Source organism: Larus michahellis, chromosome 12 (genome assembly GCF_964199755.1).
Source record: "Larus michahellis chromosome 12, bLarMic1.1, whole genome shotgun sequence".
NCBI classification, from domain to species: Eukaryota; Metazoa; Chordata; class Aves; order Charadriiformes; family Laridae; genus Larus; species Larus michahellis.
In genome coordinates, this window is record NC_133907.1 from 9086148 (window position 1) to 9111448 (window position 25301).

Consider the following 25301-nt stretch of genomic DNA (forward strand, 5'->3'; position numbering starts at 1 on the left):
TGTAAGCTCTCCCTACCCAACTTCCAGGAAAATAACTGCTGTAGAAAAAAACACTGGAAACAGTATTCCTTGCTAAGCTATCTTTTTTTAGGCTGAAATAGGTTTAAGGGGCATTCCATGGAGTAATAACCATTGTAGATTTTGTAGTCTTTGCTGGGCAAACTATGTCCAGAAGTCAGTACACCAGTTTGACTCTTCTGATTTTATAATTTTCAAAACAGTATTGCTGTAATTCTGTTTATGCTTGAAATAAGCCAAAGCTGTCTTCTAAGCAAAACTAGACTGACAAAACTTGAATATCTGGTTTAAAAGTAAATGTAGTCCGGTTTAGACTGCATTTTGCTTAATTGCTCGCTTCACCATGTGTATCCGAATATACATTAGTCTTTCAGCTGTTTCCAAAGCCATCCTCTTTTGAATGTTTAATATTTAAGAACCAATTAGTTCCATTTTGTTTTGTTTGGATAGTTTGCAATTAAGCATTCTTTCAAGTGGCCTTTATTTAGCTAATTCCGTCACAAAAATAAGCTCCGAGGGAATGAAGAGAAGTTCAAGCTAGCCAATGTTTATTTTTATTATTAATAATTTATATTATGGTGGTCCCCAGGGGAACTAGGGCCCCACTAAACCCAGTTTCCTCTGCATGTAATGACTGTGTCTCACAAAGCCTTATACAGCAGAAGATTGTTTTTTGCTGCTGTGGCTTAGTGCAAGGGACCCGCTTTATACCGCAAGGGAGCATACTAATAGCATACAGAAGAGCATATAAAGACAGATTAAGAATAATTTTTTAAGGAAGCTTAAGCTAGGAATCAGAGGGAAAACTTGGTGCATCTTTTCTATAGAAAGCCATCACTGTGGCATTTTTCCAGTGTGAGCGCCAAATCGTGACTACAGAGGTCTTATTCGTCCTCTCTCTGAAGTTATGGCAATGTTCCCAGTGACTTCGATGGCAGCAAGATTGGGCAGAGAAGCAATGGTCCTAAAAACCTTATCTATTTCTGAACTAGCAGCAGAAGACACTTTATATGTTAAGAACACACTGATGGGTTAGCTTAGTTTAAAAATTTTTCATGGTTAGTCAGATTTCTATCAGAAGTTATGGTTTTCACAGCATCTGATCCTAAATAATTGGTCTACTTTATGTTTTACAGAAGTCTTGAAAGAAGTGATTTGGAGTCCTTTCTCACCTGCTAAATGCAAAGGAGACACAGAGCCAAATCCTGGACTTCTGTAAATAGATTGATTTGAATAGAGTTGGGGCAGTTCATGTAAACTGAGGATCTGGCCTGCTCTCTATGGGATACTTGTGTGAGTTAAGTGGATAAAACTGACATTGGGATGAACACGGCTGTGAAGTGGAAGTGCCTTGAAGATAGTGTAGCAGTGCAAATTTTCATCATCAGTGCAATTACCATCCCTCTCCCCTCCCCTTATGTGGAAGGACTATTTCTTTCTGTACTGTTTCTATAATTCCAAATTCAAAATTTAAATAGAAGTTTTCCTGACCTATTTTTTCCATATTCCTGTCCTCATTAGTTCAGTTTAAAGGGGGTAAAACATCTGTTTCCAAGTACAGCTGTGTGGTTAGTATGTAAGCCTTTTTTTTTCCATAAAAAATCACTAAATCTGGCCATTTAAGACACAGATTTTATAGGAGCTAGAGTTGGGCTGTGCAAAGTTCACCTCATTAAAAACAAACCCAAACCAAATAAAAGCAGAGAATAACAGCTTAAAAAATGTGGGCCATGAATGTCAGAGCATATGTATTAGGAATTGGTAAGAAATGAAGGGGAAAGTAAGATATATCCACATATATTCAAAGGTTCTGGGTTTGTTTTTTTTTTTCACAAGTAAAGTTTATATGCTTGTGGAGTGTCTACAGAAAGGGAACATTAGTACAGAACGCAGTGTTAGGATTGCTATGACAGCTACCCTAATTTGTTAGAAAATACAATGAGTTCAAGCCTGAGTAAATTCATTTTAGATAAAATGTTCAAACACCAAATAAGTTTTTGACACTTCAACTGTTAGCTGACCAATAAGAGACATTCTAAATTGTCTTGATTTTTATCTTTCCTTCTAAAAAATACACCCTTTTTCATTATCTTAAGTAGGTACCAAGATTCACCAATCAGTAGTGGAAATACTGACTTTGAAAAACTAGGTCTATGTCTACTCAGCATTAAAGAAAATACTTAGCTTTAAAATATAAACATTTTCTCTCTCTTATTTCCCTCTTATATGATATTTTTTTATACTTTTCCTCTTTTTCTAGTGTTTTTTGGGGTACTGATCCTAACTTCATTATTTCTGTGGCACAAGATTGTCTTGGTAATTATGGGAATAAAACACGGTCACCACAGGAAGTTGACTTAATGGTTTAATTCTTAATAAAGAGACCATTTTCTTGATCAGACAGCTGAATGACAGATAGTTTCTCCCACTTCAGAAGCATGCCCCAGGACACATTCCAGTATATTATGATTCACAGACTTCAGTTTTTGAAGATATCAAAATACATCCCACATACTGTTGAACATAAAATTTCACTATTACTGTAAGTTTGTCATCTGTTTTGGTTAATATGTTCTTCTCAGTGTAATAATCAAAACCTATATCTATCCATCATGCTGGTTTCTATTAAAGCTTAGACTTGGGAGTTTCCACAGCCCTAAGGCTGAGATTAAGGACCTTCCTTATTTCGTAATTGACCTGGAAATGGGCTGTTGGGAGGCTCCTGCATTAGCCAAGGGATGGAGACACGATCACACCTGATAAGTCTATCTGTAACATACATTCAGGAACAGATTGGGGAAAACAAGGAGAGTGAGATACATATTACACAAGAATGTTCCTTGGGGTTCCTAATTAAGAAGGAGGAACCTCTTAAGGACAGAATTGGTAGAATTCAGTGCATTGCTGCTAGGCGAATTTTCCTTTGTCAGATATAGAAGAGCCTGTTCATCACTTGTAAATTGCTCTCCCTCAGCGCCATCTGCTTCTTCTCTTGTTAGGAATTTGTTTTTAAGTATTCATTATAATGTAGCTAACTGCAGACTCAAATTCTGCCAAAGCTGAAAAAGCTGCAAGTCAGGCTAGCGTGTGGAGCCTGCCACATTCCTGAATCTCGGATTCAGGCTTGCAAGTTTGTCATCAAGTTTGAAATGGAAACCAGAAGAGCTAGCAGCAAGCCCTGTGCTCATAAATCAGCTGATAATGGGTGAATTGTTCTGTGCCTTCCCCTGAAGAGGAAAGCAAAACTCGGTGCAAAAGTGCTCACAGCAACTAGAAGAGTTATGATAGGCAAGGAGGGAGAAACTACGTGTGGCTATATGAATATGCCACATACTGGCAAAGGAAGTAAACCGGGATTTTGGTTATATGCAATCACTGATTCTTTTCTTACTACATTACCAAAAAGTTACAGTGAGATTTACAGCCAACCTTGATTCTGAGTAACAAATTTCCATAAAAGAAATAGGCACAATACATCAGTGTGTGATCCGTGACAAGGTCTCCTTTGTGCTTCATTTGTTTGATATTTGCTGCCACTAGAGGGAGGTACAAAATTGACCACAAAATTATGTCTTGAAAAATAGTTTCCAGGTCATTAACTAAGTACGGGCCAACATTTGCTGCCAGGATTCTACTGGAAATCTGGAATAAATGACTGATTAATTTCCTCTGGATGTGCACCAGTGTCACTGAGAATAGAACTTGGATCTGTATGCTTAGATGAAAACTAATTAGAAATACAGCAACATTTTGAATCGCAGACTTGAAAAACAGGTCATCTTGGACTTGAAAGTTGAGTCCTGTGTTCAAAGAGCTACACTACAAATGGTTACATCAGAGACACCACCTCCAGCACAGGAGAAGCTATCTGAGGGGACTGCTTAGATATTTAAATTTATTGCTGCATAGGAAACCTGGACTCCAGAACTTTATTTCCAGAAGCTGGCATAAAGCTATAGAAGGGCCTAATGACTAAAGCAATAACTTGGATCAAAGCTATTTATCTCATTTTCGTTTTATGGCTTGAATATGGCTAGAAGGAAAGCATGACAGATATGCAGTATTTAAATATATATTTGAGTTGAATCTGCCTAGATAAACTTTGCAAAAGTACCAAAATGAGTTACACGCCGAAGCCCCATCTTTCTAAATAATGTAAGCTATGAATGTAATTCTTACTGAAAATCAATTGAACTAGCTCCTAAAAGCCTAAATTACTTTTGAGAATGGGATTATATTCTTGAATCATTTGAGATTTTCAAAATACAACCCAACAGATGTAAGTTAAGTTTGGTGTAAAGTAAAGGGCCCGTCTAATAATCTGAGTTAAACAGGTTTAGGCAAGAAGTTCTGTGGAACACATGTGCAGCTACCTAGAGAAGCAAAATCTTCCACTTGCAGCAGAATTGCGATGTAATTACTCACATTGCTCAGTCTTAATACAGCAGAAATATCCAGTGAATAGAGTGGAAGAATGATTGTTCATGGCTCTGTACAGCTATATCCAGTGGACTTACAGCACTGGAGCTAAACATACCTCCTTGCTAGAAGATGGTTTCCTGCATGGATTACAATTTTCTGCAAAGAAGGCTGAACAAGTCCAGCCGTCTACATTATTTTATTCCCATTATAGGAAGCAGGGGGGGGAAAGAGATGAGTAGGGGTGAGATGGGAGAGCAGGAAAAGTGCACGGGAGAAGCAGAATTTACCTCCTAGTGCTTCAGAGATGTATGATAAAAGTACTAAGGGGAAAATTTTCAAAAGCTCGTCACAGGCAGCTGTTTGTTTCCATTACCTCCATTTTCACAAATCTGTTTTATCATATGAATACAAAATATCAAACATATGTTTTCCATATCTGTAACTGCAGCGGCTCTTTCCCCGACTGTGTGGTGGACTAGTTACAGGTTGTACGTGTTGGTGTGAGACACCAGTTCTAGATAAATGATATCCACAAGTCATAATTCCTACATTAAAGTGAATTACATATAACCTTTGCAGGTTCTGCTGTGAATCCTTGTGCTGCGAATCCTTTCCACAGAAAGGATTTATCTGAAGAAAGGATCCCTATTTCAGTCCGGTGCTGTGTTAAAATAGCTGTATTGCGATGTAGCATCAAGGGCACTTTCTGTCTCCCTAATTCAAATAACTTTTCATCTCTAGAAAAATAATCAGAGAAATTTTTCTTAGTTCTGCCAATAACTGCATAAATAGAATGTTTGTCTAACAATTGAACAAAAATGCTTAAAATGTAAAGGGTTTTAATCATAAATTTGGAATGTTTATCTAGCAAAGTAGACATTGCTACTGAGGTCAGTGGTTTTTCTGAAGAATGCTCGAGAGCAAAGATTAAATATAGTGTGTATTTTCCCAGTGGATTCAACACTGTGCTGTACACAAGATGGTCACTTCAGTCTTTGTTCAGTCAGGCTTCATTACATCTACCTTTAGAGTAATTAGGGCTGAGTCATGATGTTATCACATCTCAGGAGTTTCATTAATTTTAATGGTCTGCATTCTTTAGATGTCCAACACTGCAAAGCAAGTGCCAAGGCCTAGAAATTTCCAGCCAGTTGCACGGTACATTAAAATCTCAAAAAGCTTCAGTGTTTCAGGCCCAGATCAGCGCTAAGATTTAGTTCAAAATGTTTGACAGTATTGTAATACATTGTGGCAATCTTGATTTTTTTTTTTCTTTATCAGTTTCATGAAAGACTCAAATACCATCGTCTGCTGCAAGTGTTTTGAAATGGATACCACCCATTATAAGCATTCAGAAGTGTTAGTTAATTCCATTGTTCCTGAGTTTTGAAATAAATGAGAGGAAGAAAAATAATTGTGATTACATCAATGTGATGGTAGGCAAATGTAGCCCGGTTTACAAAATCAGTCTTAAATTTGACTTATGCTAGAAATTTGCTGATGTAATTATGTTAGGGTTGTCTTTTCATCTATTAAGTGTTTGCAATATATATGTCTATCAGCTGAAACCCTGATGCAGATGCAATTATACAGCAAAACAGTTATCGTGGTGGAGTTTCTAATAAATTCAAGGAAGTGGAATGAGTAACTTAGCACCTTTGACTGAAGGGTTTTTTTAAACAGCAGATGATTAGTTGGAATCACAGATCATTTCTAGCCGAAGTCCAGAGAATGTCTCTAAAGTCCCTACATGTTCATCTACTTAATCAGTACTGATTTTGGTTATGTGCAGTGAAAATTGAGTTTCAGTAGAAATGGCATAGAACCAGTACACATTAATGGCAAATTTGTTTGGCTGTTATGGAGCTGAAGTGAATTTTGTAAAATCACGCTCTAAAAAGACATAGATTCTAGGTGGCAACCCTACAATAAAATCTATGTACTATGCTATGCAGAAACCCACTTACTAAGAGGATTCTTTATATAGGCACAAACGTAAGCCACATATTTTAGGGTCAAGGCTGCAGTCCCTCCAATAAAATGTTGAGCACATCCAATAAAATGTTGATACTGAGAAAAGGATTATGTTGTGATAATATAAAATGAAATCAACTCTGTTTGTTTGATTTCCAAAACTAGAAGATAGAATGGCTCTACTGTCCTTCCAAGTAAATTTAATGTAATATTTACAAATAAAATTATGTATAAAAATAACAACAGTAGTCTAAAAATGTAAGGAGAAAGTCAGGATCAGGTGGTGTAAGACAAATTGTCATGATCACATAATGTATCCAGAATCACAGACATGATCCTAAGACATTGAAGTGATTGGCATTTGATAGTTTGTGTTCAGTCATTGTGTTTGTTTTCTATAGTGACTCATAATTTACTTGATTTCAAACTGGCATTTATTTTCTTAGGCAGCTGCTGCTTGCTGAAGCCAGTGAACAGCAGGTACTGCCATACTGGTGAGGTACGTAGCCACTTGTTGCCTAGGCTATCGCTTGATGTGTGTGTCCACAATTAGCTGAAGGAAATAGAAGTCTGGTAGTTTTTGCAAACACACAACTAGGAGCAAGTGTGTCTCTCTTAACCAACTGGTCGTTCACAAGTGGAACATTCTAAATTTTAAGGAAACATGAGTATCTTACTATAGCAACTGTTCACCAAGTTCAAGTGAACCTCTTGGAGATATTAAAAGAAAAACATGGCTACTAATTTAAAGTACAAAACACAAGCAGAAATATTTTGCAAGAAGTCAGTGAGTCATATTTTCCTCATAAAATTGCTGAAACCATTGTGCCTAGAAACAATTAAATATGTGACTAGGGCTGGAAAAGTTTAGCCATAAACACAAACAGACACCAGTTTTTTGTTTGTAGAGGATGAAGGTCATTTGGCTTGAGGAATATCCTAATACTAACAGAGATGGAGCAGAACATGCTGTTTGAGCATACTCACTGCTGCACAGAAGCTCAAATGTGTGGCCCAACATGCCTGGATGCTTGATAACACTGAAGGTTAAACTAATAGTCTGTTACAGCAAATCATTGAAACAGGGACAAACAAAAATACTCCTTTAATTTGAAAAAAAGTACTCTTTTGATTTATATTAAAAATACATTTCTGAGACCTGAAGTCTAAATCTTACAAAACTGCACGCATTAAAATGTTTGAGTCAATTAGTACCTGGCAGTTTGGAGTTCCATTTAATACTCACAAGCTTTATGGGACTTTTCCAAGACTCCTAGTTTTTTTCCAGTATTGCGGTGTTTCTATTGCCCCTGGCAATAGACTCCTTCAGTTTGGCCCGATAGTTTTGCACTCTACATATGCCAGCCCCTAGCTAGCTTCCGTATTCACATTCTGTGCTTTTGGGGAAGATTAAACAAGGGGAAGTTCCTCAGCTCCCCAGGGTATAATCCCTGTATTTATGAGATCTGGAGACATCGGCTCACACAGCAGAGGTTACAGGTTGGAAGACAAATTTGAACTCAGCTTTGTTGGGGGTCCTTATCTGGTTTATTTGTAGCCTAAAGGGAGAGTTGAATTTGAGATGTGTCCCGATGCTTTTTCTCAGGGGCAATTGTAACGTAGCTCAGCACTTTTATACAGACACTCTGGCTAGCAAAACCCTCTGTTTAAACAACTCCATTTATAAGTCTTTCTTACAAATAAAATGTTGTCTTGATATCCTACTTATGGTCTTCTACCCGGAAGTGTGAAATGAGTTGTAAGATTTCTAGGTCGCTACAAAAAATATATATGCAGGTGTGTACCAAGTGGTATTTGACTTTGTCAACGTTATTTCAGAGGAAGAAAGATAACCCCTTTAGTAGTGCTTTTCTAACATCATTTAAATTCTCTTCGTTCTTATAAGAGGGAACTGTGAAAATGTGTTTGTGAATTGCTTTTGAACATAGCTGTGCATTGCAGCAGAACATGACATGGTCAGTGGCCTTGAGGACTGAGCTTTGTGCAGTTAAAAAAAAACAAACAACCCATGAGAATTTTTAAATGCTTATGGCTATGCGCAAGTGAGGTCCAATCTATCTCTAATTTCTACTAATTTGCAACAGCCTATCTTCATGAAGTATGGAATTATATTTGATTTATAAAAACATACGTGGCAACAGAATCACGTCTAGGCAATTTAAGCAATTCATTTCTTTCATCAGCTAGTTTTGGGTGTCTGTACATTTCCAAGTTAATGCTTCACATCTAGAGTTCAGTACCACAGATTTTTGCCTTGCGAGTCTTCTCATAATTTTCCACTTTCTGTTCCCTATCAAGGGTCTGCCTGTTTTTGTTTGTTTCATATCTATATGCTTCAGTCTCATGCTACGCAGGCTCTAGGAGTCCTATAAAACTAGGCAAGCTTTTTCTGCACTTTCTTCCTCCCTTTTACTCATGAACTAACTTTCCCAAGTTAGAGAGCTGAAAAATAAGTCCTGGGAATCTGGATTAGCCTTGATGAGGGATGTGGTCAATAACCATGAGGCTATTCCTTTTATTTTTTCCTTTAACAGCTTGTTATGCAATTACATTTTTCAGTAAGTTGCATGTTTTTTTCAGTCTAATGATCCTTTTGATGGGGTGACTGTTCACAGACATATAAGCTTCTGAAAACTAGAGGAAAGAATGGAAAATATTTTGAAACTTCAGCTGTGAAGTGATGCAAGTGCAATCTCTGATTAAGGGTGTTGAGGAGGTATCCTTTCCAAACAAGAGAATGTAAGTGCTGTACAGTTTGATTAAAAGGTGATTAAGGTGCGCCTAAATTTTTCTGTGTAGCAGATTTCTATTGATACTACTGAAGCTATGGAGTCGTGGACTTCGATGCACTGAGATATAAAATACCTAGCCATGCCTAGCACCTCTTTTGACGAACTAGGTAGCTTGCAAAGCAGGTAGCGGTTTGGCTCAAATTTATCATTTTCATATCTTGTCCCAAAATTTTTTGCCTGTTTTTCACAGCTGTATTCATGAGCTTGGCACAGCCCGTAGAACAGGCAAAGAAATGGCAGCCTTAAACCTCAGCCTGGGGAACTGACTGAGCAGCTTCTAGTGAAATAGTCAGGTCTCACTGAAGGATCTCTGCTTGTGGAAATCCATGACAGCTTTTGTTACGGGTTTGGTAGATAATGATACCTGAAGCGTACTCACTTACAGTAATTCCCTGTACTTGTAGACTAGCTCAGAATTAGCTAAACACTCTCAAGCCTCACTTTTCTTGGGGAGTATATATAACCACTCAGGTCTTTATATGCAGTCTGGAAGAGCCTAGAGTTAGGTCGCTCTCCAAGTTAGTGGTAGAGCCAGGAAAAGAGTCTTATCATGACATTTCTGGGCTTCTACTCTAATTAATTGTAGCCATGCTGGTGGGATAATGTCAGGCATAGGGGATGAGTGCAAATGTTTCTTTCCAGTATCTAGTCTGAAAGATTAAGAGCTCACTGTTCTTCAGAGCACATTCTGTAATGTAGGACAAACTTTTGCATGGAGCATCTCCATGTAGAGCTCTTTATTGGAGTTTGTACTTCTCTCTGCAAATAGATACTCCAGCTTTTTGTTTTACTCAGTTTTACTCAGTTGTGGTGTTTACATTACACCAGCTTGAGGGGGGAAGGAAGGGAATTTTTCTGTATATTAACTGTCTGGGTGATTTTCTACAGCTGCTTTGAAGGGTATGTCTGTTACTTATATTGTAACTTGGATTCTATAGACATATGGCAGAGAGCACAATTCTCCAGAAAGCAAAAGAGTTTGACTGATGGAAAACAGAAGAGAGCAATCCAAGAGAAATCCTGCCAGAGGAGGAGAATGAACCTGAAATTTTCTGTCAAAACCAGACTTCTGCCTTGGGCTTAAGTACCACACTCAGCCAGTTCTACCATTGACTGCAGTGTGGCTCTGCACAGATGCAAGGAACTGCTTCTTGGACCTGGCTAAGTCTGGAGCTTAAGTATTGTTCTGGCATCCATACTGATTTGGAAATATACTGGTTGGCCTGAACTCCTTAAGCAGAGGGACAATTACAGGGTTTTTAAAAAATCAGAAATGTAGAGAGCCTGTGAATTGAGTCTGTTCTGGCTTTTACATAGTGAGTTTGTAAAATCAATCAGAAATTGAAGAGGGCTTGAGAGATTTCATTTTAGACTGTTCAGTCCCTTATTAATTGTGTTGTGGATAGCAACAAAGGAAACGTATATAGCAGACAAGTCTTTTTTTTTTATTTAATCTACTGTCTGTTCTAAATTTCCACTTCCATGCAGCTCAGCACTTGCAGCAGCACAGGTCTAAGCCTGAACTGCCAAGAAGATTTTGACTCATGTGTTTTTCTGTTTATTTCAGAAGCCGATAGACTTACTGGCTGGCAATCATGTCGGTCAAACTCACATTTGTCTCTCCCGGTGATGGGGGTGGTATCAGCAGGAGTTGCTCCTTCACTGGATTCAGCACTGTGCAAAGCAGAAAATTAGGGTAAGTAACACAAAAAGAAAAGCACCTGATTGTTTGGGCAACAGACATTAGGTACTATGAATATATTTTTTTAACCTAAGGCATCTATGTGTAGAAGTCGTTCCTTTATTTTTATCTTAAAGGTATTGAGTGTTGCCACGGTTCACTGATAAATAGCTATATTTCACACCATGCTGCCTTACTACTGTACACGCTCTACTTCAGAGATGGCTGGATTTCAGAGGTTATGTATCAGACTGTTAATAGTGTCCATTTCTTCCAGAAAAATGAAGGGCTATGACCCTTCCTGCTTGCAGCCTAGTAGTAACTGATGTTTTCTGACTAAAACCTTCTGAATAGTTATGGTAATTAAAAGATCTCATAGACCTTTAAAAAGATAGGAATGTTAGTGGTGAATCCTGGCAAAATATGTAGCTTAACAAAATTCAATTCTCCTGGAGTTATTTAAACAGAGCAGCATGACATGAGAGGCAGGGCTGCTTTCTGGCAATGCCAGAAATGAGAGGAAGGGAGGAATACAAACAGGCCAAGAAGGCCACTAGAAAATTGCTGCTGTCAGTAACAGGTCTATAGTAATAGCCAAGGTTGCAGTCCAGTCGTCAGTCGAGCCCCATAATTGCTAAACCACCCTGCACTGTTTTTCCCTTTTTTCCTTGTCATAAATTGTTGTGCAGCATTGCTCTATGTAGATAACTGTGCAGCTTTTCCACTAGAAGTGCTTTTGTTCTTTTTCTGAATTTAGTGATCCCTGTATGGCCTGTCAAGTGCTTTTAGAAGATATGATATATAAATGGAAAATTAATATAATCTCTGACAGCCAGTGCATGCTGGAATAATAACAAAGTGAATCATTTAGCAGTATCATATAGAAGTATTGGAAAGTATACCTCTAAAAGTATTGTACTCAAAAAAACCTATTGTGTATCAGTAAAATACCCAACTCATGTCGTAAAATATATTTGCAAGGAATTAAATGACTGAATTAACCTTTTAGTTAAACACAGCGTGGTAAAGTATGAGCAAAAATGAAATTCCAGCATGATTAGGATGTAATTGAGAAGTCTTCACATTTGAATAAATTAATTTGTTGTGGAAGCTGAAAAATAATATTACATCCAGCAAAGATTGAACATCTAAAATCACACCAATTGCTAAGATCTTGAGAAAAGCACTGTCAGTGAATTATATAAACAGACTTGAGCTCAAGTACATAGTGGGAGTTCTAGCAGGGAAAGGATCTACCAGGAAAAGTGTCGAACAGCTGTTTCTGCAACAAAGGCACAGTCCAGCAGGGTAAGAATGTTCTAAACAGAAGAGTTTATATATCCCTTAAGGTTATTCTGTTACTTTTAGCTGCAAAGGTTTTCTAACCAATGCATCTCTTTATGCATTTTTTTGTGATGTTGCTTTTCATTATTTAAGTGTGTAGACAGACAGTTTCATTCAGGAATCAGCACAGTAAGGAAAATTTGTGCACTAGGTACTCAGTCACAGCCCAGTGAACACCCGAGAGCCTTCCCCAGCATAGTGAAGAAATTTTTTAATCACCCTTTCCTAACTTATCTCTCCCTCAGGCGCTGTTGCAAAACACAGCAGGAGATTGCAGGGGCCCTATGCAAGGTCTCTCCAAAGGATGACACACAAATCAGGTCCACATGGAGATTCTTAAGCAGATGCTAAATATACTTTTGCGTTTCTTTAGCAACTTCCTTTTGAGGCTCTCAGCCAGACACACTATTTCATTTTTCCTCACAATGGTCTCCACAGGAAGTAAATGTTATTACTGTTATCTATAAAGTGGGAAATCTGATACTTAAATTATTAAGTTCACAAGGGAAAACAGCAACATAGCATCTAGCTTTTAGCTACTGTCCCTGAAGGCCCCTGTCAGCCACTTAACTTTTCTATGAAACGTATGAAAATGGGATTCTTAACATCAATGCACTGAATACATACGGGCCACATCAGTCAGTAGGAGATACTGAGGAAAATGGTGAGATTTAAATTCCAACCTATCTGTATGCAGTGCTTAAATGCTATACTTTAACTGAAGGGAAATGATTTCCTGAATTTAGGATTTGCAGTCCAAAACTCTGAAGGTAAATATCAAAGTCCTTTCCTTTCTAAAAATAAACAAACCCCAGGAGTAATTTGGGCTTTTTAATTTCAAAAGGCAGAATTATCTTATATTTTCCATATGGTATCTTGCTAATTAGAGTACTCATCTAAAGCATGGAGCTGAACGCTATTTCCTTCTTTTTGTGAAAGAATTTTAAGTGATGATTCTTCCAGGAGACTCTTTCAGTTGATGTTATTGGCTAGACTGTCCCTTCCAGTGTTATTCCAATTGAAACCCTCTCCCTTTGCGTGGAATACTCAAAGATCTGTTATCTTACAAAAGAGAACAATATTAATATAAGTTTCTAATTTAACAGTTATGTTTCTTGTTAAAGGTAATTTGAGCTCCAAATGGTTTGGTCAATTAATACTTAACATTAAGCCATCATAAAAAACCTAAGATAATCATTGGGGTGAAGAAATTAAATATCCAGTAATGTTTGGCAACATGTAATTTCAACAGATTTTTTGCAGATTCTATGTTAAAAAATGGAGTTAAGTGGAAAATTAGCACCAGGATAATTAAAGTAGTTGCTCAAAGGTTTCTATAATAGGACTGGGGACAGCTCTCAGGTGTGCTGGGTCCAGGATTTAATCACCAAGCTCGATAATCTCCTTAGGCATTCAGTCACATGCTGAGAACTTAAAACAGCCATTGGCTAAGTATTAAGCTATTGTTTCTCCAGGTGAGCTGAATTTAGGATAGAGATTGTAGAGAAGGTGGAAAGTGTCTCTGAGAGCAACCAGTTGGCTTGGCAGAATGGGAAACTTCTTCAGATAACGTTATTTTAGGGGCTCGACTTACAGGGAGTATTAAGAAAACTATATAAAAATAACAAAGACCTACAGGAGTACATAGATAGAGGTAAGCTGGGCAGGAATCTGCCAGTGTGAGAGAACTATTTGCAAAGAGCTAATTTTCTGGTTTAAATGTTGTAGATATATGTAAGTAATGCTTGGGATGTTCTAACTCTTTATGTTAGCACAAAAAATCCTGTGTGGGGGACTTCTGTTAGAAACAATATTTAATTTTGGTTTTGCAGTTGCTTTTAAAAATAAGTGAGGTGTTAGACGCTGAAAAACATGTTGATAATTATATCTTGTGTGCGATCTGGGCTTAGTAGCTTCCTTTTGTAAATTGTGGTAGGGCTCTAAGCCATCACGTAAGTGGATAGTGAATGCAAGCAAAGAAATAACTATTTTTAAAGGCTTTTTGTGTTCGCTTTATCAGTTAGACCTTGAGCAGATCAAAAGTTTGTTGCTTTGTTTTCCTGAATTGCAGGTGAGAGTTGGAGTGGGAACGTCCTTGTCCTGCAGTGTGGCTTACTTATCTAGTTCTGTAGTTGACCCAACAACTGGTGTGAATATGCACACAGAAACAGGGCCTTAGCTACCTGCCATGCATGTCCGTTAAGACAATTGCTAGCAGTAGCTGTAACGTTAACTTGTTATAAAAATGACCTTTTCTTTTTCTTGCTCAGTACCCTCTCTACCTTCCCAAAGAAATGGGGACCTGTGCAATTTTTCTTTAATTAAAAAGAATAAAAGAGAACCACTAGGATTCACAGAGTCTGCATCAAGCTTGGAGAATGAGATGTTTCTTATTGAAGTTGTTATTGTTGAAGTCACAAAAAACTTGCAGCTCTCCTGCACTAGGTATTTAGGGCTGGCCCTTAACTTTTTGACGTTACCCGTGAAAGTATTCTCAGTGTGTCCAAGAGCTTTGTTCCCTTGAGTAAAGGCATATGGAATTGGACATATAACTTGTAGCCTGGAAGCTTTGTGGGTTAGGCGTCACTATTCTCCCTGGTGATGGGTTTTGCATCTTTCCCATATTTATTTTCTTTTTCTACAGAAAGTCTCTCGGCAGAAGTTCAGTGAGATCAAGAATGTCACTGAAATCCCCCAAGGCTTATAATTCCCTGCAGAAGGGGGCGGTCATCTGGGATCCAAAGCCACTGCAGGTGAAGAAAATTTTTGAAGCTTTGAAGAAAGGACTTAAGTAAGGACTTTTTAAATACTGTAATTTGCCTTACCTAGTCATGCTGCTTAAGTCTATGTATCGCTGTTCTCTGTCTCCATCTGGCATCTCTAAACGTATGCAGTGACTTTCCCAGACACTGGTTTGGGACCTTGTAAAACAAGTTTCAGACAGTCTGCTTGCGAACAAAGTGCTCTCATGTTTTTATTTGTTCCCAGTTCATTACACTTCTCTAAAAAGTCAATGACAGGTGGGACTCTGTGGGGAGATTCCCCATCTCTTGGGTAGAAACTAAGCTCTCTCGAGGAAGGGAGGCTTTCAGAGCATGCAGGGTGGCAGGCAGGAAGTCTGCAGATCAAGCGGAGACAGGGGTAAGGATGGGATAACCAGACCTGGGGGGTGATTGGCAGAAAGTTTCTGGAGAGGGAACTGTGTGGAGTTTGTTTTGACTCAAAAAGCTGACTTAAAACCAAGCCTGAAAGCAAGGGTGTGCCTTGCAAGGACACAGTGGGAAGACTGGTTCATAAACCATTTCTATTGTCTCTATGCTAATTAGAGAACACTTAAAGTAAAGACATATTCTAGTGGGTTTGTATCTTTGTGTTTGGTGTTTTTTTTCTTTTAATAGAATTAAACTCTGGAGTTCAAAAGTCCTGTTTCATCTCTGGGTGGTTTGTTGTAAGGGAAAGTCTAAGCAGATCCACCTGAAAACTTCAGCTGACTTGATGTGATGGAACAGAGCTGTAGTATGACCCCATCTTCTTACGGCAATGTAAATAGCATTATTTTGCTTTAACTGTAGCACTACTTCAGAGTCTTTATTATGGTTGACCGCACAGTCAATGTTGCATTAGTACAGACTTGAGTGAAAAGGTTAAAGACCAGTTTTGTCCATTGTCTCTGTCTGGCAGATGTGGGGTGCGTGCAGCAGACAGAGATCAAAGGATGAGCTGGCAATCTGAATGTAGGGTATTCTGGCTTTGTGGAAGCTGTCCGTTATCTCATAGAAATGCTGATATTATTCAGAGTTGAAATGGCAAATAAAACATGGATGAACTTGCTCCCTTGGTATTACAGACCAGAAAGGAAGTGGTGGCAAGTGCTGTTTGCCTTCATCAGTGATTGAAACTGATCAACCTTTAACCGAGTCCTCAAATCTTATATTATAAAAATACACATCTTAAATCATTACAGTTGATGGGTCTAGCCTAATATCATAGGAACTTCGTTTATACTCTGAAGCTACTATTGGAAGATAAAATGGCTTTCCTTGGATTTGTAAACTCTGTTGCTCTTTTGACTGGCATCCTGCTAACTAACAGTTCCTTCATGTATGTTGCAGCTGTCCTCAGAATTTTGCTACTGTATTAATTCTAATCATAATTTTTGTTTTCTTAAACAAAGAACATAAAACGCACTGTAATAATACTTTTTAAACTCAGATGTGTCACATTTTTATTCCAATAAAAGACTATAAAGTCTTAGCCCTAAAAACATCAGTCAATGTCATATTAGTGGATTTGGATTTAAAACAAATAATGAAACCAAATGTTTTTGCAGAGTTTAGAATTTATCAGAGCATAGGGAGGAGAAACCATAAAGTGGATCAGAATTTGTTCCCAGTTCTGCAGGGAATGCCACATGACCAGACTCCTGCCAAAACCGAGCAGCTAACTAATTGACTAAAGTAACCTACAGAAAACAACTGTATCAAATAGCAATGCAAAGTCCAAGTTTTAAGTAGATGCAGACTAAGTCCACTTGGTGCTGGAGTGACTTGGATTTTTAGTACAGAACATGTTTTACGTGCCTGTTTCTTTATAGCTATAGCAAATAACTCCTTATTCTGTTAACCATCTGGGTACCATTCCATCGAGCTGGCAATTCTAACATACTTAAATCGGAAAGTGATGAAACTCTTCTAAAAGGAAAGTGAACCCTTTTCTGCCACCAGCCTTGGCTACTTCTGCACTGAGCTGTTAATAGGCAAGTGTAAAGAGCAGACAGCTGAATGCTGGAACCACTGGGTGTCTGGGGGGAACTGGTTTTGTAACAGTAAGAAAATGAAGTGTATCAAAGCAAATGTGAAGACATGCAGCTGTCTAAAATGAAGCTATTTTGACTGCTCTGAGACTGTCTTACAATGTAGAATTTACCAGGTGACTTTTCTTCCCCTTTAAGCATAAGAGGAAAAAGTTACCAAAGTCTGCTCTATATTAAAAGCAAAGTTGGAAGAAGATGGTCTCAGCAGAAATAGTTTAAGGCCCTGTGGGAACTCCTAAGGGACAACCCTTGCATGCAAGCGACTCTATAGAAGCCAACTGGCACCAAGTGCTTCACACCTTGCATACTTCCCATTCTGGAAAAAGTAATGGTTACATTAAGAAATTGTCTCACATACTAAAAGGTGGTGTTCAGTTCTGTTTGCTAAAACACTGAATGACATGTTCCCTACCTTACATGTGGAGTACTTCAATGAGCTTGGTTTTGTAGTCCAAGTGTCTTGTGTTGCAATTCTTTGACTTTGTAAGATAGAGTTGGTTGATGAATTCTTAGTCCTCAGTAACTGTAAGAGACTTGCTCAACAAATGAACTGATCTTCTGCCTTACAGAAAAGGTTCCAGGAGGCCAAACAGGAATAGTCAGAGAAAGATGAAAAGGAGATATGTGAGCTCAGTTATGTGTGCATTAGAACTTCCTGTTCTCCTCCTATGCCCCTCCTTTCCTCTTGCCTTTAGTAGTACTTCCAGCTCTACTGTCTTGTTTTGTTTTGCTTCACATTCCCAGAATAAAGTCTATCTTCCACTTGAATGATCTATTTTAGAAGAAGGGAAACAAGAAATAACGAATGTCTGAGTGCAGTGTGTGCATGTGTATATGTATATACCTTATGCAACAGTGGTGTCCTTCTGGAATTGCACTGTAGCATTCCACATCTTGGAGGTGTAAGAAGGATTCAGGAGGCTTCCTAATGTACAGCATCTTTAAATGTTAGGTAACAGTAACCAGAATCTGCTGGGACTTATTGCATACAGATGCTCCTCTTGGAGTCACTTTGCATTTAAGACAAATATTTGTCTAAGGAAACCACCCTTTCTCATCTGTTGACCCATGTCCCTCTGTGTAGCCATTCACATCTCTAGAGACTAAAACAAGGGAAATCTTCTCTAGAAGGAAGTTGCTTTGTAACATTCTGCTGAAAAATTCTTTGGGAAGGTGTTATAATTAATATACCAGAAGAACGTAAGTTTGGGTTTTCTTCCTCTCTAGTGAATACTTGGAAGCACATCAGGCTGAATTGGATTATCTTTCTGGTCGACACAAAGATACAAAAAGGAACTCCAGATTGGTAAGATGGTTTTGATGTTAAATACTTAAATGACTCTTAAAATAAAGTCACAGAAGTAGACGGTTTCTCACATCTGGGACTCCCTGGGGCTTTCCAGTTAAAGCACTGAGGTGAGATCAAGCAAGGCATCACAATCAGAAATTCATCAATCAAGTTAGCTCTTGATGTGAGAATTAAACTTGGGATTTCTCAAGTTCAGTATCCATCAGTGTTCTTCAGATTGTGTTCCTTTACTGGGATGGTATCTCCTTGTGTCTCTTCAGTGATCAGTGTTCATACCTGACTCTGTATGGACAGAAATGGTGATAAAGACAGAGCTTTGTTTTCCATAGTTGGCGAATGTGTCCTTGTAACCTAGGTTCTGTCACGTTCACAACTCCCTAGAAGTACCTTCAGCAGCAGTGCTAGTGAAGAGACAACTCGCAGATCCAGCTTTGCCTTTCATTTGGGAAATAACGGCTAGATTAAAAAAAAATAAAAAATAAAATCAGAAACTCCCATGTACCATGACCAATGTCCAAGTCCTTGTTATGGCTGGCGGTGAGACTCTGTCTCATTTCAAGCATCTGTGAAAACAAACCAAGCAACCATGCACAGAAAATGAAACTACTTATAAAAATGTTGGACTGTCATCTTGTAGTAAACAATGCATCTTAATTTAGCGTAACTTAAGATAGGCATACCGAGTCCTGCAGTAAATACCAAAGTATCGTTAATATACATGCTCTTCTATTCAGCCTTTGCTGTTTTTCTTTCAGGCTTTCTACTATGACCTGGATAAGGTAAGACTATTGAAGATGAGATGAAATGCTGCAAATAGAGACAAATGGATGATGTCTACTGTGTTACTTAAAGGCATGTTTAGGAAATAATTTCTCAAGTCCCCCCTTCTCTCTCCCCTCTTCAAAAGCAAATCCGCTCTGTGGAGAGATACATCAGAAAACTGGAGTTTCACATAAGCAAGGTAAGGGGTTTTATATCTTGTTATATCTTGTACATGTAAGGCTTATGCTGCTATACAAGCAAACTATCTAAATAGAAAATACTTTGATTATAATTCATCTGAAGGGGAATAATGTTGGGTACTTTCTGAAAGCTGTAACCACTCTTCTTGCAGAAGGAGGGGATTTTTATTTATTTATTTATTTTCTTGAATGGTTCTATTCAGGCTGAATGTTGGGCGCAACCCAACCTGAGGTTGCCTGTGAAACCAGTTTGCATACTCTGCCAGTTTATTCAGAAAATGCTGCTGTGAGAAGACTTGCATGTTCTCCCCTTCTTCACGCAAGGGGCCAAATAGGCAGTTCTGTAGAGTGCGTGCCTGCTGTCTGCCATCTGCTTCCAAAGGAATCAAGTCTCTCCTCTGACGTAGCTAAAGGTGTAGGTGTTTTAATCTGTGTTGAGGGAATCAGTTTCCTGCTCCCCAAGTAATTTTTTCCCTGAACCAAGTGTTACTCTACTCCTTGTCTTCTAGTCTAATAATAGCAGAGCAAATTGTTTCTCAGTATCCCATGGTTTTTTGTAGGAATGTCTACAAACCGTTGCACTCTAATCAGTCTGTAAAATGCAGGAATTACAGCACTCTGCAGTACTATGACAATAGGATTTGGTTGGGTTTTTTGGCAGAAAAGACTGCTGATGTTCCTTTCCAAAACTTACTAGAACTATGCCGGGGTAATTCTTGTTCATTCTTCCCCCACCCCCCAAATCTTAAAGGTAGAAGAACTCTATGAAGCTTACTGTATCCAGTGCAGACTACGAGATGGGGCCACTAATATGAAACATGCCTTTTCCTTGTCTCCTTCCACCAAAGCCTCCAGAGAGAGCCTAGTGGAGCTTTACAAGAACTTCCAAGAGTGCACAGAGGTAGGAAATACTACACTCATGTAACAAAGACCTGACTGTTCCTTAGCAAAATATGTACTAGGACTTGCTGCTGGCTTTTTTTTAATGGCGCATGTTAAAAACTTAACATATGAATGAAATACAGGTACATAATGTGAACTGAACCTTGTGAGACAAATACCTTATGGGCAAAGCTCTTGATTTCTATGCCCTTCTTCTGCCCCTACTCAACTTGTCTTCATGCATTCATGAAGACAAGTGAAAAATTCTTTGAATTTCTGCTTTTATACTGGGGTCCATTATGACTTCCACCAGAAGTAATGGAATGAGACTTGAATAATGAATAAGCTATGCTGTCTTTACAAAACAAGCAGTGGAAGGTAACTGACAGTGAACTGCTCAAGCAGTTCCACTCTTCTATGGAGAGTCAAATAAAAAAAAAAGTCCTTAAAAAGATGGGATAAGAAAATGGCATGCATGGGATGGTAGCTACGCTGCGCTGCTTTTCAGTCGTAGTGACTGTTCAGTCTTTCTTCTAGGACATGTGCTTTATAGAAGGGGCGTTGGAGGTCCATTTGGGAGAGTTTCATGTGAAGATGAAAGGTACGTTCCTTTCTTGTTTCCTTCAAGACTTATCAATTGATTTGGGGTTTCCTATGTAGCAATCTGATCCACTGAGTCTACTTATTTAATGTCAGTTGCTTCCACTGGCTTTCTGGATTGGACCCTGAACAGAATTTTGGGAGACTTCTGTTAGCTTCAGTGCTGTAAAACAGATCTGCAATGGTATTTTATATTTGAATACAAAAGCTGACAATCTTTCTTTCCTCAGCTCAATTAAAGTTTGTCCTTCTAAGAGTGTTTTGGGCTGGTGGCATAACTTCTTCACAGAGTTGAGCACAGGAGGTGTTAGCCAGATAGTCACTTTATTTATTGCAAGCTGAGGTTTGGGGGGACATTGTAAAACTCTACAAGTATTAGGATTTTTCCTTCTCTTTTCAGGGTTGGTGGGCTTTGCACGTCTCTGCCCGGGGGACCAGTATGAGGTGCAGTATACAGCAATTCATTTTGTCCTTTATTTTACTGCTGTGAGTTTGCAGTAGAGAAACAGGAGAGCAAGGGTGCAACATGTAGAAGGCGAGCAGGAAACAGACTATGATAAAACTGTGCACCGGTCTGATGAGAACAGTGCTTTGGTACATTCACTAGTTACTCTGCCCACTGAGAATGAAGAGGGAAAGATGTGATTCAAGTGTTATGGGAGGGTTTAAAAGATGGTAGTGGCTGTCTATCAAAACCAACCTGTCAGGTCTTTGTCTTCAAAGTTGCCCTGGAATCAAGTAACAGTTGCTGTCTGTTTCTTGGAAGATTGCCCTTGGCATGATTTGAATGCATCTTAGTATCTTTCTGGGTTACACTCCTACTTCTAACAGTGGCCAAAGAATTCCAGTGTGCCTTGTGTTGCAGTACTGCAACACTTGCTATGCAACCTAGTTTTGTAGTTTTTCTAGAATGGGTGGGATGTGTCATTTGGCACTGAGTTAAGGCGTTAAAACCTGCAATCTGAATTCCTGCCTCCAATCTTCTGGCCTTTATTCAAGTTCCTAAATGTATGGTGGTCAAAGGAATGGATTTGCTTCTGCAGTACTGGAACAGTGTGAGGCTTATGGACTGAAGGGGATGTTCTGGGATATGTTGACCCAACCTCCTTTTTTCTTTGTGGTTTCTAGGTGTTTGTGCGACTGGGACGCCAAAAATGGAGGTTGAAAGGCAAGATTGAGACTGATGATAGCCAAACATGGGATGAGGAAGAAAAGATTTTTATACCCAATCTCCATGAGAAGTTTGAAATCAAGGTGTGGTGTATAATGGTTGGATTGGAATCAGTGGGTTAACACATCTTCTGCTATACTGCTTACCTGTGAGGATACCAAGCATTTGTCAAAATTCTTAAGTAGTTTTCTTTTCCTAGCCATGTAAAAATGGCAGTTAATCAATGTTTCTTCCTACTGAACCGATATCTGCTTCTGGTTTTTCTTCGCTTCTGGCACTCGGATCTGTGTTAGTGCATCTGCTTTCCCTTGTTCTGGAGTCTTGTATAGGAGGTTGGGTTTACTTAAAAACAAAACAAACCTTCCAGACCAATATCTAGGATTTTCTAGGGTGAAGTTTAGATGTGGAGACAAAAAGATATGTATGTTTATATCACTCGTGGGGAGTATTAAGTACTTGAATTTCTGTTCTCCATTGAAAAAGATAAAGATATGGAAAGCATATCTTTGCACATGTGTATGTTTTGAATGTGTAGTTCAGATAGACCTTTATCTAGATGTGCTGCAGATTCTTTTGTCATGTTTTACTCCAGAGATTGTTGCTCAACAGCCAGCTGAATATAAGCTGGCAGTGTGTCCAGGTGGCCAAGAAGGTCAATAGCATCGGACTAGGGAAGCGATTGTCCCACTGTACTCAGCACTGGTGAGGCCGCACCTTGAGTACTGCGTTCAGTTTTGGGTCCCTCACTACAAGACAAGTGTTGAGGTCCAGAGAAGAGCAGGGAAGCTGGTGCAGGGTCTAGAGCACAAGTCCTCTGATGAGCAGTTGAGGGAACTGGCGTTGTTTAGCCTGGAGAAAAGGGGGCTGAGGGGAGGCTTTATTGCTCTCTACAACTACCTGGAAGGAGGCTGTAGAGAGGGGGTGCTGGTCTCTTCTCCCAGGTAACAAGCAATAGGACAAGAGGAAATAGCCTCAATTTGCATCAGGGGAGGTTTAGATTGGATATTAGGAACTATTTCTTCACTGAAAGGGTTGTCAAGCATTGGAAAAGGCTGCTTGGGGAAGTGGTTGAGTCACCATCCCTGGAGGTGTTTAAAAGACGGGTGGATGTGGTGCTGAGGGACATGGCTTAGTGGTGGACTTGGCAGTGTTAGGTTTACAGTTGGACTCGGTGACCTTAAAGGTCTTTTTCAAATTAAACGATTCTATGATTCTATACCTGCAAAGATCCAATAGCATTTATATACTAGTGAAAACTGTCTGTACTTTAAAAAAAAAAAAAGTGTCAGAACTCTAAATAAAGATATCAAGTGCTTTGGAAGAGGTCATATCTTTAATAGTAAGGGACCAGTGCTAGTGGCATGTGATACACAGATGACACGTTGTGGGTACCCCTTGGGGGAAGCTTCATAGACCCTTGTGTAGCTGGCATTGATTCTGGCACTTACCTGGCAGGTGGAGTTAATCCTTAAGCAGCTTTTCCACTGTAGCCTGGCATCTTTCGTGGGCTTGACTGTGCAGCATGATGCCTGCCAGCCTAAAAGGAGCTGAGATTGAAGGCTGTGCTGGATCCTTTTCTACTAGGAAACTGTGCCAGTGCAGGGTTTCAAGTTTTGACAGCTGTGTTAAAGCAGCTATTGCAATGTTCCTCTGCTATCTGGCAGCAAGAACTGGGTTACATAGGAGAGACTCTTTGGCATCTTGTCAGCAGAGCTTTTGGAAATGTGCTTATAACACATTTTTTTGCTGCCACTGCACAATGAAGATCAGGTGAGAGGCTAATTCAGATCCCTCTTTTCCCATAATAGTTGTAAAAACTTGTATTACTTTGTATGACAATGATAGTTTTACTCTTTTTGTCAGCTTATGAAAGTGTACTGACTAATGTTCTCCACACCCACCTGCTCTTTCCACTTTGTATTTAATAATCTTTGCCCAGTACAAATACATAACAGGATTAAAAAGAAAAAAAAATAAAAATCTGAAGTGCCAAAGAGTGTTCCAAGAGGAGCCTCGCAACATAATTTTTGCTAGCTCTTAGAGGAGATGTAGGCATGTAACTAATTCCTGAAGAGGACTTTAGGTACTTGTGCTAAAATTCTGTGCTGAGTTTGATGCTTTGTGCAATTCCAGAACAACTTGATCTTCAATTGGAAGTATGCTTTTATAGAAAGTGTTTGATTAGATTTTTATTTTGTTTTTTTTAAGTAGTTGAAGAAGCAAAGTGCCAGCCTGGGGAAAATGTAGGCCTGTAACTGCATTGATAACAAACTCAGAGCCACTTGCAGAGCTATAGGAAAGAACTGATGCTTAACAAGTTCTGATTTCGGTCCGCAGCTGAGCTCAGGACAGTTAGAAAGGTCACACTGGGTGCAGACAGTTGTGCTTCCAGATCCTTTAGGCAATTGCGAGCTGAAATAGTCTGGTGTAGGTAGGCTAATATACTTCCCTGTGAATTATAGTTTTTTGATAGTGTTGTTCTAATATGTAGACAAGCTAGACTCTCTACTAGAAATGACAACTACTTGTATGTATATCAGAGCTAGAATTTCAAAATTTCAGACTAATTTTTCTTAAAATCATAGTCTACCACGTCCTGTTGTCAGAAGTGCTGTACAGCTCTGTCTCTCTGCAAATCAAAGAACTCTCTCTCTCTTTGCTAGCCATCTGTGACATATTCCTTGTGGGATATTGGCTTGCAACAGTTTAGGAGCCCAGAATTGAGTATCAAGGTTTTAAGTTTGTTGTGGGCCTCAGAGTAGATACGAGCCTTGGGTATTCTCCTTTGTGTGCACATGACTTAGGATTGTCTGGTAAGATGAAAATGGATATGTTTGTCTGTCCCTGCAGGTGACAGAGCTGCGAGGACTGGCCACTATTCTAGTCGGTGTTGTGACATGTGACAGCATAAACTTCTTCACAACCAAGCCTCAGGCAATCATTGTGGATATAACTGAACTAGGCACCATCAAGCTGCAGCTGGAGGTCCTCTGGAAGTAAGTACAGCTTCAAATGAAAAAAGCTGGAGCTAAACATTTGAAATAAATTAAAGGCTCCTAACTATGTCACATAGCATTCAACATCAGTCCTCTTTCTATTTGCAGAGCAGGTGCAGGATAGATAGCAGCCACATGCTTCCACGCAGCACCCGCAGCTACTGTGCCTCATCTCTGACTCTGTGGGACCAGTCATCAGGATGGGGTGGGGGGAAAGGCACAGAAGCTATTTCTGTGACCCTTCAGTTCTTGGTGTTGATGTTGCCAGAGCCATGGTTGGCCACATGAACTGTCTAGTAGGCTTTTACTTAACTTA

At 39.1% G+C, this 25301-nt stretch overlaps 1 protein-coding gene across 15 annotated transcripts in view; it reads left to right on the forward strand.

Annotated features, from left to right (window-relative positions):
- The window catches only part of RIPOR3 (RIPOR family member 3), a 53265-nt gene that overhangs the window by 9884 nt on the left and 18080 nt on the right, over positions 1–25301 (forward strand). For 6 of the 15 annotated variants that reach the window (XM_074604824.1, XM_074604834.1, XM_074604828.1 and 3 more), the window contains 10 exons: positions 10795–10923; positions 14897–15043; positions 18293–18371; positions 19130–19153; positions 19282–19335; positions 20088–20237; positions 20756–20819; positions 21219–21262; positions 21947–22072; positions 24840–24985. In XM_074604824.1, coding sequence (XP_074460925.1) covers positions 10823–10923; positions 14897–15043; positions 18293–18371; positions 19130–19153; positions 19282–19335; positions 20088–20237; positions 20756–20819; positions 21219–21262; positions 21947–22072; positions 24840–24985 — 935 coding nt within the window. In that variant the 5' untranslated portion in view covers positions 10795–10822. Of the gene's footprint in view, positions 1–1154; positions 1312–6860; positions 6914–9057; positions 9175–10794; positions 10924–13748; positions 13907–14896; positions 15044–18292; positions 18372–19129; positions 19154–19281; positions 19336–20087; positions 20238–20755; positions 20820–21218; positions 21263–21946; positions 22073–24839; positions 24986–25301 lie in introns of those variants that run through there. The other 9 variants (XM_074604832.1, XM_074604822.1, XM_074604830.1 and 6 more) reach the window with 6 other exon arrangements.